Below are 13,015 nucleotides of genomic sequence, written 5' to 3'. Positions count from 1 at the left end.
GATCTCAATTAACGTTCCTTCTATGTCAGTTAAAAGAAAGCATGCAATTTTAATTTTTATAATTGTTAGCATATGACTTTTGGGGGGCAAAAAAAGGTGCCACATATATTTTGTAAATAAACAGCATGAGGCTTTAGAAAGTTTAGAAAGCTGCTTAGACAAAACAGATGATATATAGTAGACTACATAAGATGAACTAGTGCCCTGTAACATTTATGTAAAATTGTGTACTTTAAAGTATAAAGGGCAGTTTATACAGATAAGTCCTGACTTACAACCATTTACAATGTTGTACAATCAGTTAAAATGATACTGAAAACAGTCATACAATCATTGCAGCATCTGTGTGGTCATGCGATTAGAAATGTGATGTTTGGCAACTGGCATGTATTTATGATGTCCCAGGGTCATCTTTTGCAACCAATCTGCAAGCAAAGTATATGAGGAAGTTGATTCATTTAACAACTGTAGCCAGAAAGGTTGTAAAATGGGGCAAAACACACTTAACAACTATCTTGCTTAGCAATGGAAATTTTGGGCTTAGTTGTGGTCCAAGTTGAGAACTACCTATAATTCCACAACTGTACAATTATATTCTACATACGTTATATTTTCATTTAACAGTTGAGTTGGACCTGATTTTAAGACAATTTGGTCATTAAGCTAATCACTACAGTTAAGTGAATCTCACAGTTCTTAACTGAATCCAACATTCCCATAGCCTTTTTTGGGGCTGGAAATTAGCAAAAAAAGTTAAAACCATGATCACATGATTGCAAGATGTGCAACCAATAATATTCAGTTGCCAAGTGCCTGAATTGCAACCATGTGTCCGTGGATGTGGTGCAATGACGAAGTGCTGTCATCACTTTGAACTGTCGCTAAACAACCTGTTGTAACTTGAGGACTACCTGTAACAAAACCAAAGTGGAGAAATACGGTCTGACAATCAGGGACAGAAAGAAATGCAATTGAATAAAGCAAAACTATATTTTGAAATACCTGACAGCAGCCAATATTCAGATGCATAATATACAAAGACCAAGAGATAAACCAAGGTATATAAATAAATACATATATACAAAGGGATAGCACCGTGATGGCGAACCATTTCTGCCAGCACGCGAGCCGCATACACTGAGCATACATGTGCCTCACAGTTCATTTTCGGCCTGTTTGAGGCCTTTTTCGGCCTCCCAGAGGCTTGAGGAAAGCCTTTGCAGGTCAAAAAATAGGCCCATTTCATCACTTCCTGTATTTCTAGAAATACTGGAAGTGACGAAACGGCCCCATTTTTTGGCCTTTAAAGGCTGCAGAAGTTTTCCTCAAGCCTCTGGGAGGCCGAAAAAGGCCTCAAATGAGCCAAAAATCAGCTGAGAGGTGCAGTGCAAGTAAGGGGGCAGCATGGGGGGCAGGCGGGGCTTGCGTGTGGATGTGCAGAGGGCGTGGGGGGCCCCGCATGCATTGCCTTCTGGGTGCTGGCACGCAAGTGCACGCGCACAAGCACAATTTTTGGCACAGGAGCCCCAAAAGGTTAGCCACCACTGGGATAGCATGTTTCAATATACTTTTCCTGGTAATATTTAATATACTTTTATGCCAGAAATATTTATTGAATCTAGATCTCTTAATTTTAGATCTCTCTGGCCACATACCACACATTTATTAGGACATGAGATACACAATAATAGTGGTTTGTATTAAAATTGTTAATCACATGTCACAGCCAAAATATAAATTAGTGAGCTTTTAGCTTGACTATGGAATTACATATTGCTGGTTCTTTGTCATAGTTATTGAATGCCATTTCTCCCAAATAATGCCTGAAATTCTGATATATTTCAGCCTAATTCCTGTCATCAACTAGCAATTACAAATACAAATTTGGAGTATAAGACGCTCCAAAGTATAAGACTCACCTAGCTTTTGGGGAGGAAAACAAGAAAAAAAAATCTGCTTCTGCCTCCCAGCAATTTGCCTCCTTGTAGCAAAGAGCAAACAGCCTGGTCAGCTTCAGCACAGCCTGATTAGCACAAGTAGGTGATTTTTGGTTGGATTAGCCTTCTGACGATCAGCTGTTTCAGCCTGCCATCGCCTATTGCATGCCCCATTTTTGGCCACGGAACCCCATTTTTAGCCTCCACACACTCCATTTTCCACCCGTTCCAATCCCTGCTGCCTGGAACAGGCTAAAAATGGGGGGCGTGGAGGCGGCAATAGGCGATAGCAATCCCTGCAGCCTGAAACAGCTGATTGTCAGTAGGGCGATCCTACCAACAAACAGCTACTTGTGCTAATCAGGCTGTGCTGAAGCTGACCAGGCTGTTTGCTGTTTGCTGTAAGGAGGCAAATTGCTGGGAGGCAGAGGTCAAAGGGTGAGGGCTGGCAGGTGGGCGGGGCTTCGACAACATTTGCTGTATAAGACGTACACCCACTTTGGGGGAAGGAAAAAGTGCACCCACTTTGGGGGAAGGAAAAAGTGCGTCTTATACACCAAAAGGTATGATAGTACTTTAACAGGGCAACATGCCAATACATACCTACTACATATATATAACTAAAAACCCTCTGTGGAGCAAGCAGGAATTTAAGAATGGCCCTAACTCCATTCCTAAGAAGTAAGTGGGAGACAGATTAGAAAATAGAGAATAACTTGAATATATTATAAGTGTAAAAAATTGCCCAAAGATTAACGTGCTTAAGAACTAACCATTTGCTCACTTTTAAAAATCAGTAAATAAAATAAATGATAAAAATATGATAGCAATTAAGCAGACACGTCTGAGATAGATTAGGATAGACTTCATATATCTACTTACGGATAAGACAACCTCCTTAAATTGAAATCTAAGAAGTTATACTAATTCTCTTAGTTTTCTCATAACTTTTAAATATTGAGACATTTTAAGAAACCTAACAGGAACATATATGAACATCACTTCCACAAATATAATGTTGAGCATAGTCAACAACTTTTATTCTGCCATTGTAAACTATATACTCTCTTTTGAAATACCATTGTGATTATATAGATTTCTTTCTCAAAAAGCTTACCTGTTTTGTTGACTTTTTAAAGCCATTAAAAATTTTCCAAGCAAGTTTGTTGCCACCACTAGCAATGTGCCGACCAACATCAAATTCCCTGGTTACAGGATTTCCCATAACTGCACTTGTGACATCTGCAGTCACTTTTGTAACAGTGCTCTTTAATTTATTTAGCATCAGCTCCATTGTTATGACAATTCTGCAGTACGTTTGCCTATAAAGAAAATAATTAAAATTGTTTTGGAAATTTTATTAACACATATACATTGTTTACTCACTAAATATATTATTCACTTTCATTATTTAAATGAAAACTTATGCCACGGATAATAAAGAATTTTAACATTTTTGTATTCTTTTTTGAATATGAACAATGATTTTTTTTATTCTAACAATTAGCATCATTTAAAGTATATTAAATGTCCAATATTTGTTTGAAAACTTCCACTGATGGAGCACTCATGATTCTAGAAGGCAGACTATTTCACTCACAAGTCAGTTGTATATTTCAAATTGGATCTCTCTTTGGAGAGCTTCCATCCATTGTTTTCTTGGCACTACTTGGAATGAATTCATATTCTCCTCCCTGTCACAGCTCTTCAAATATTGAAATATTGCTATCATGTCTAATCTTAGACTTCTCTTGTTCAGATAAACACATATAGTTCTTTTTACCATTATTTTTAGGATTTAATCTTCAATCTCTTCATCATCTCTGTTGCTCTTCTCTACACATTTTTCAATTTCTCAGCATCTTTCTTGTGTTCTGATAACCAAAACTAGACACAGTATTCTAGATGTAGTTTGTCTAGTGCAGCATAGAAGAGAATGATCGTTTCCTGTAATCTCAACATATATCCCTGTTGATTCAGCCAACCATCACATTGTATCTTTTCAGAATTGTCTCACACTGAAGAAGTACTCCCATTCTACCTTGTAGTACTGATGTATTGACTTCAAATTTGCTAAAATATCACTTGTCTAAAAAATATTTAAAAATATTGAAGAGCACTAGGTCTAGAATAGAATTCTGAGATGTCCCACTGCTTCATGTAGGCCCATTGATTATGTACCCTCAAGTCACTGGTGATTCTTAGTAAATTCACACGTAGATTTTCTCTATGATGAATACCTCCACTAAAGACTATATATTAGGTACAATTGTTCTTACCAATGAACAGCAAATCCTTTTGGTAAAGGGACAATCCATCTCACAACATTTCATCACATCAAGAAAGACTATAGTCAACTGTATCAAGTGTCTCACTGAAATTTAGGTAGAGTAATCTGCAGCATTCCCTTGGCATACTAATCTAATCACTTTGTAAAAAAAAAAGTAAGATTGATGCTAAGCCAACAGGTCTGTCATTTCTATTTTCCTTTTTTAAAAGTATGGAATAATAGCTTTTTTCTAATCTTCTGTTACTTCCCCTGCACTTTAGAAATACTCAAAAATTAGTCAATGATTCTTTAATTTTAACTATAGTATTCTCCTTACATCAGCGCAAGAAATTATGCTTCAGGAAATCCAGCAACATTTGAACAAACAGTTCAATTATAAACAGATATGGGTTACATGATTTATAGGGCAGCATATTTTGGATGGTTGAGGTTGTATTTGATAACGGATTAGGGATGACATGATAGCAGTGTTCCAATATTTGAGGGGCTGCCACAAAGAAGCGGGGTGTCAAATCTATTTTCAAAAGCACCAGAAGGCAAGACAAGAAACAATGGATGGAAACTAATCAAGGAGAAATGTAACCTAAAACTAAGAACAATTTACCAGTGGAATGGCTTGCCTTTAGAAGTTGTGGATGCTTCATCACTGAAGGCCTTTAAGAGACTGGACAACCATTTGTCTGAAATGGTATGAGGTCTCCTGCTTGAACACAGAGTTGGACTAGAAAACCTCCAAGGTAATTTCCAATTCTATTATTCTATATTCTATATAATCTATTTCCTTTCATGTACACAAGCTTTTACTGTAATTTCACCATCAAACTTCAGCTATTTTAATTCCAGAATAAAAACATATGCATTATATCAACTGTGAACTTTGCTTTCAAGAAACAATATTTTCCTACCATATTTCCTACAGAAATGATAAACATATCTTTCATAACACAATAATTTCTATTACATTCCATTTGTATTTAATAGAATACTGTCACCAGTTATAGTTTTCTGATATTCAATTAGCTAATATTGAATAAATGCTTAAATCATTCTTAGCATGGAACTGGAATGCTATTATACTTGGATACCAATATTGACTTGTGATGAGATGGGTGGCAAAAACAAATGTGATAAATAAATTTGATAAATGAATAAATATAAATTCTCAAGAAATCAATTAATTGCATCCCTTTGAATAAGGTCTGCACATGGGATAGAAACATTATTTCCTGTTGCAGCTGATATATAATCGGACATTGATGGGAATTTTTCATACTCTTAGTCCTACTATCTCACAGCAGTTAAATACAGGACCATTTTATTCTTTGGGTCACTTGAGAGTTGATTAAGGGTACTGTTTGGCAGTGGTTCTCTTCCTTGCTGAGGGGGCAAACTTGTATGTTATTAGTGGAGAAGATTGAATCTTTGGGTAGTGTGGTATGATGTAACTCAGGTTACAGTTTCCCCATTTCTTTTAAATACTTACATTAAACCGCTGTGAGATCATTTTGGGATTTTATGTCATCATGATGATGAATCTCAATCCTAAGCCAAACAGGAGATGCAGTATTGACCAAGTGCATACAGGCAGTGTGTAACAGCCCTATCAGGTAAACCAGGCCAAGAAACAGGTGCTACATAAACCTCAAACTACTTTAATTGAGACTGACTACCACAACAGAATTTTGCAAGTCTGAATATGCTTCCCCCCTCCTTCTTTTAATTATTGTGTGAATTAGGATGGTGTCTATCTAAGTTATTTTTGTACTCCTCCTCCATCTGGCCTTCTGCAATGTTTATCTACTTGTTACTTTGCTAATAAATCTTCGGTGGACATTTTCATGAATGTATGACTGAATGAAATTGAACAAATTCATAATTAATCTTAATAAAATGAAACTGACTTTGTTACAAAGTTGTTCTAAATTCATGATTGTTCCACTTACTCCTCTCAAAGATGCATAGTGCTGCCAAAGAGCAGATATGCAATGGGGGGTGGGGGTGGGATCTTCTTGACATATGATTACTGATATAAGAGCAGGTGGAGGCTATGGTCAAAAAGCCTGAATATCTGACATTCACCTGATGATTGATATTTTGATATAACAGAAATTGGAATCAGCTTATTAGTTTTGAAAAATCTTCATTATTTTTCATATTACAATGTATATATCTTCATCAAAAAGTTATTTTGAATTGATTTGTCTCTTAACCTATCAAATTATATAAGTGTTTCCCAACCACAGCATCTTGCGTGGACTTCAACTCCCAAAATTTCTTGTTAATAATTCCCAACCAGCTGACTGGGGAATTCTGGGAGTTAAAAGTCCACACAGCTTAAAGTTGCTAAAGATGAGAAACATTAAATCATATTATTGTACCTGGCAAAGATAACTCATTATTTTTCAATTTTGTTCTTGAACCATTGGTCTCTTCTAATAAACAGAATTAAGATATGTAGTGGCACTCAGCATTCTATATAATGTTCTGTTATATGCTCAGGATATGGGGCATTGGTCTTATCTGAGACGCTCCTTCTCAGAGGGTGGAGATAGGATCCAGACAGCGTGGGTTGACTCTGGTCTGCCAGCTTTTTAGACTGAGTTGTTTAAACTGAGGACACGCCTCCTGCTCTCCAACGGTCTCCAGTTTTCGATGAAGTTGAAGTGAGTGGTTGATCACCGATAACTGTCCTCTCCACATCCACACCCAGTCTTCAGGGTGGGGCTGGATCCTATCTCCATCCCCTGAGAAGGAGCATCTCAAGTAAGACCAACGCCCTTTCTCCAGAGTTGTGTCGATACCAAAACTAATGTCCTATAGGTGGGTCTCCGTCTGGTCCTGAGACTGTTGTGCTGGGAGTACCCTTTGCAAGACCAGTCTACTGAAGGCTGCTTCCACTAAGGCAAAGGTGATGAGCCAATAGTGGTAAATAAAAGGCGTAGGCAAGGACCAGGTTGTCACTCGACAGCTCTCCTCCACTGAAGCCTGTGCGGCCAAGTCGCTGTTGTTGCTGCGCTTTGTGAGAAGTACACTGTAATAAGCCTCGGTCTTTCCAGGCCATGCTCCTCATATGCCTTGACAATGCAATCTCTAATCAAAGGCTGACATCTGCCAATGGTCAATGGTGTAATTTTTTTTTTATCCCATTGAAGTTGGCTGGAACACCACAAACATGGCCTCCATCTTCCTGAAGACCATGGTCCACTTCATATATATACGGAGGGCCCACCTTACATCCAACATGTGCCAGACCTTCTCCCGGGCATGAGATGGTACTGGGCAGAAGTCTGGCAGGATCAACTCTTGAGCCCAATGAAAATAGGAGTTGACCTTAGGGCTGAAGTCATGATACAACTGTAGGACTACTCGGCTGGTGTGGAAGATGCATAGATCCTCCCTAACTGACAGGGCTGCCAGCTCCGATATCCTCCTGGCCAATGTGATGGCCATGAGGAAAATCACTTTGTATGAAAGAAATCAAAGGCTGACAGTCCTCAATGGCTCCAAAAGTGCCTTAGTAAGTGCCTGAAGCACCTTGGATAGATCCCATGTGGGAAACCTATGTACCACAGGTGGTTTCAAATTAGTAGCACCTCTGAGGAACCTACAGACCATGGGGAGCAGGGACTCTACGTTTCCGAATGTTAAGACCGTAGAAAGGGCTGCCACCTGCCTGTGAATCTTTGCAAGGGCTAGACCCTTATTAGCCCCACATGCAGAAAGTCTAGTAGTTCAGCCACTGTAACTGAAATGGGGTCAAGCTTCCTCTGCCCGAACACAGGCAGAATGCCCACCAGGTCATGTCATAAACTCTAGTTGTTGATGGTCTCTTGGCTGCCTGAATGGTGTTAATTACCCAGGAGGAGAAGTTATCCCCCGTCAGAATTCTCCTCTCAAGTGTCAGACAGCCAATTGGAGGCACTGAAGCTCCAAAAGGTCTATGGGCCCCTGGCTGAGGGAGATCCTTTCAGGGGGAATCCTTCATAGCCTGGTGATTGACAGGCCAACCAAGTCTGCGAACCATAGACATCTGGGCCAGTGGGGCACCAGGAGCAGCACCTCTGCCTTCTCGATGATCATCTTCCTGATCACACCCGGGATGAGTAGCAAGGGTAGGAAGGCATAAAGGAAGCCCCGAGGCCACCAGCACTGGAACTCATTGACCCCCTCCAACCCTGGTGATGGGAACCTGGAAAAGAACCTCAGCAATTGGATGTTCGCAGGAGATGCAAAGAGGTCTACTATTGGCATGCCGAATCAATCCGTCATCTCCCTGAACAGAGCTGGGTGCAGGCGCCACTCAGAATGGTCCCCGTGGACCTGCTCAGCCAGTCTGCTTGCATATTCTTTGCTTCTGAAATGTGCTCTGCCTTGATTGAAGCTAGGTTCCTTTCCACCCAACGATACAGCTACTCTGCCTTCCTCATAAGTGGTTGGGAGTGAGTACACCCCTGGCGGTTAATGTGGGCTTTTGTGGCTACATTGTCCATCAGAAGGATCACGTGCTGTGCTGTAATCTGGCTCTTGAACTGTTGGAGGGCCAGATACATTGCTCGTAGCTCTAGCCAGTTTATGTTGTATTCTAATTCTGTCTCTGACCACCTGCCCTGAGCTACTTGGCCTTGGCAATGTGCCCTTCAGCCCAGGAGGCTGGCGTCCATTGTTATCATCAGCCAATCCTCCTCCTTTAATAAACACCCCCTGGAGACCGCCAAGGACATCCACCACAGAAGAGATCTTAAGACCTTCGGGGGGACATGAACTCTCTCAGAGAATTGCTCTGTCCTGCTCTCTGATATGGGAGCAGGAACCATTGCAAGGCTCTTGCATGCAAACATGCCAGGGGACAATTGCGATGCAAGAGATCAACTTCCCCGGGAGTTGAGAAAGCAATGACAGGGGTGCAACTCTGTCCTTTTGGATCTGTGCTGCCAAGGCCTTGATGTCCTTCAGCTGGTCTGGTGAGACGTATACCATGCCCTCTGAGGAGTCTATGACAGTTCCCAGTATATGAGTTGAAGGTGTTAGGTGGCTCTTGCTGAAATTGATTGAAAAGCTGTGGGTTTTCAGTGCCTGCATGGTGATTCACAGATTCTCCTTGGCTCGACTGAAGGATGACGAATGTATCAGGATGTTGTCCAGCTAGCATTGTATCCAGACCAGTATGTTCTGAGATGGGCAGTCATTTTAGCTAGGATCTTGGTAAAGGTTCTGGGTGCTGACGCCAGTCCAAACGGCAGGACTTGGTATTGCAGATGCTTGCCCTCATAGGAGAACCTCAGGAACTGATGATGATCTGGCCAAATGGGGACCTGCAGGTACACCTCCATGAGGTCGATGGATGTTAAATAATCCCCCTCCCAGACACTCTCTAGAATGGATTGCAGAGTGTCCATTTTGAATCTGCGGTAGACCATATAGAGATTCAGACTACTGAGATTGAAAATGGCTCTCCAACCCCCTGAGCTCTTTGCGATGATGAATAGCATTGAGTAAAATCCATGCCCCTTTTGTTCTTCCGGAACTGCCTCTATGGCCCATATAGCTAATAAATACTGAATAACCTCCTCCATCAATCTTCGCTTGGTGGTGTCCTTTGATCCAGGGCAACGGATAAAGAACCTCGGGGGAGGGGGGATTGGAATTCTAGGGAGAGGCCGTATCTCGTCGCGATTTACATCCATGCGTCGGTAGTGGTCTGCTCCCATTGGTCTGCAAAAAGTTGTAGCCTGCCACCAATGGGAACTTCGGTAGTCACTTGGATCAGAGAAATGACCTGCCCCTTGAAAGGCCAGCTTATTTTGAGTCTGGGGCTTGTTTTTGTCTCAGGAGACCTGGGTTACTGGAATTCCTGCCTCTGACCGAATGAACCCTGAGTCCGTTGAAAACTTGGTCTGTAGTAGGGGGCACGAAAGGACCAAAGAAAGGATTGCAAGAATCTATTAATGCCCCTTTGTGAAATGCAATGTAAAATCCTTCACTCATCTCTGGGTTCCACAAGCACTGGTTCTAAGGCATCCCCAAATAACTTGCCACCCTTATATGGAGTGGAGACCAGCTTCCATCTGCGCTTGGTGTCAGCCTGCCAATGTTTGAGCCACAGGAGATGGCGCACTGTCACTGCCGATGCAATAGCCTGAGAAGCGAACTTCACCAAATTAAGTGTGGCATCAGCTATGTACTCTGCCGCAGCAATCACCTTGTTGAAATTCTGGTGAGTTCTGATGTCACTGGCAGATACCTGCTCTTGCATTTGGTGAAGCCAAATCAGCGATGCTCTGGTGAAAAAAGATGCTGCAATAGTGGTCTTTACAGCCCACCCCACCCCACTGCCTGGTGCATCCTGCGCAGTGTTAGTTCAGACTTTTTATCATCTGCTTTGAGGAAGTCATTAGCATCGTTAAACATTGCTGATGACAATGCTAATGCCAAAACCAGTTCATCCACTTCTGGGAGCTGAAGAGTATCTGCAATAGGCGTGGCCACGTTAAAATATCTTTTATCAAATGAAGTGGCATTTGAGTAAGCAGCCGGAGAGTCCAGTTGTCACTGGACCATGTTGAAAAAGAGCTTTGGCAATGGAATCATGGCTGTCTCCTCCGTCGGTTCAGCAAATAAAAGATCACTGGGCTCAGATACACCCAGAGGAATGTCTGGAACAGCAAGTTCCAAATCAAGCTGAGTAGCACTTGGCCTTGAAAAGGATTTGAACAAGTGAGTCCAAAAAAGTCCTTTAAAAAAAGGCTTGTCAGTGGCTCTGCCATCGTCCTCGGATAGATCCTGTTCAATCTCACCCTCCCCTACCAAGCTCTCTGAGTGATCATGTTCAGATGAGACCTGCGAGGGGGGATCCTCGAACTCAGAATATTCAACTTAAGCCTTGTCAGGAATAACTTGGCAGTGGGCAATACTGACAATACTGGTGCAGGTTGGCAGGACTGCTTAAAGCCAGCCACATAGCCCTGTTGGACTGCCTCTGAAATCCATCTTTGTATCTCTGGTGTCATATTGGTATCATACTCCCTCCCCTGGTGGAGCCCTGCTGAAGTGGAGGTGAAAGTAGCCTTAGGAGGAGGCCCCATTCTTGGTCCAGCAACACCCTGGTGACAAGGCGCCTGAAAGGGAGACTGTCTATCCTGGGAGCCAAAAAGGCTCCCTGAGCACTACCAAGTTCTTGAGAGCCACCAGGTGGCCAACCTTGGGTTGCAGTACCACCATTCCGGGCCACCAGTTGGAAAGATCTAGAGGCTACCTCAGAGGGAGCTAGTATCCTCGTGAACCATACTCAAGGGACTAAGCTGAGTGATTTTTTCCTCTTCTTCAACCTTTCTGGCAATCTGTTTCTCCAAGGCCTTCTGAAGTCTATGCTCCGCCTTTTCCTCAGCCTTGGAAACTCTCATAGATGAGATAGCCTTAACCTTAAGCTTGGTTGCTGCCTCTTTGGCTTGTAGAAGCCCATCTGGATCCTTTAAAACTAGCCCTAGCCTTAACACTAGGCTGAGATACGGTCAGACTGCCAATGGTATCTGCCATCTTGTAACTCACCCCCATGTAATTAATTTTATTTGAATTTCATTTTATATTATAACTTAACCTGCCTCCTATTAACTGGCAATACTAACAATATGATAATAATATTATATTATACTGTTTATTATATATAATATTGTAAAGATGTATATTATATTACATTGTATTATATTATATTAACAATAACCTTAACCCTAACAATACTATGTTGTCTGTAATGTGGGCAACATAGGGTAGCCCTAGGGATTTCTGCCCTGGAGCAAGTCTATGATCAAGGAGCGGGACCGGACTCAGCCCCCTGGAACTGTGCTCCTTCCAGGGCAGGCAGCCCATGAGCTTACTAGGACTTCCAAGTCTTTGCGCTGTCTGTCAATCCGACTTGTAAAGAACAAAGGGGAGACTTTTCAAACCTTTGCAGTTTGTGTTCCTTTGCAAACCGCTTTCCAGCTGAGTCTCAAAGAACGGAGCCTCATGGGTACAAACAGCTCTGGGACTGCTCTCCCTAAGGGGCAGGCAGCCCAGAAAGCCTTCAAAGTCCAAAAATGCACCGACTGCGCCTCTCCCAAGTTGTGCCTCCTTTCGGATCAACAGCCAAGCAGGCACTCCGTGGTCTTCATGCGCTGATTCTTAAAATGGCACTCCCGCCAGATCCTTGATCAAAATGATGGCGGGAAGAGTGCTTTCTAGTGGATCTTCAGCAGGCCGATCTCCAGGTCTGCCCGCTAATCTGGGGCTACCTTCCTGAAGGGCAGACAGCCCCGAGTGCCTCAAAATTGCGCTATTCCGTCGCAAGTTGCGCTCCCTCTTAGGGAAGTTAGTAGGCACACCAATGCTCACACTCTGTAGGAAAAACTCCAAAATCACAGCAAGGAGATCCTTCAAGCCCAGCAACGCGAGCCGAAGACTCTGGTCACTGAACAGAGATGGTAGCCTTTGAATTCTGCGAAAAAACCAACGAACACTTTCCAACTGCAATTCTGAACAACTCAAGAGTGCTGACAAACACGTCTGCAGAGCTCCAGACTGAGTTGTAAACTGGGGACCGTTGGAGAGCAGGAGGGGTGTCCTCAGTTTAAACAACTCAGTCTAAAGAGCTAGCAGACCAGAGTCAACCCATGCTGTCTGGACCCTATCGACACCACTCTGGAGAAAATGACTTTTCTTGATAATTATGCAATGTTATTTCTAAAGCTTATTCAAATCACATGGCAATACAGTTTGTGCTGAACAAGCCTAATTTGCTGTCTCCAAGATATAT

General features: G+C 42.2%; 1 protein-coding gene across 1 annotated transcript in view; it reads right to left on the bottom strand.

The window, feature by feature from the left end:
* Positions 1 to 13,015, bottom strand: part of SCYL2 (SCY1 like pseudokinase 2) — a 44,507-nt gene that overhangs the window by 29,518 nt on the left and 1,974 nt on the right. Inside the window, exon 2 of the mRNA XM_026697984.2 lies at positions 3,055 to 3,259. Coding sequence (XP_026553769.1) covers positions 3,055 to 3,231 — 177 coding nt within the window. The 5' untranslated portion in view covers positions 3,232 to 3,259. The remainder of the gene's footprint in view (positions 1 to 3,054; positions 3,260 to 13,015) is intronic.

The sequence above is a fragment of the Pseudonaja textilis genome, chromosome 5, assembly GCF_049901715.1.
Source record: "Pseudonaja textilis isolate UNSWEBS1 chromosome 5, rPseTex1.2, whole genome shotgun sequence".
Classification (NCBI taxonomy): Eukaryota; Metazoa; Chordata; class Lepidosauria; order Squamata; family Elapidae; genus Pseudonaja; species Pseudonaja textilis.
This window is presented reverse-complemented; position numbering and strand designations above follow the sequence as displayed.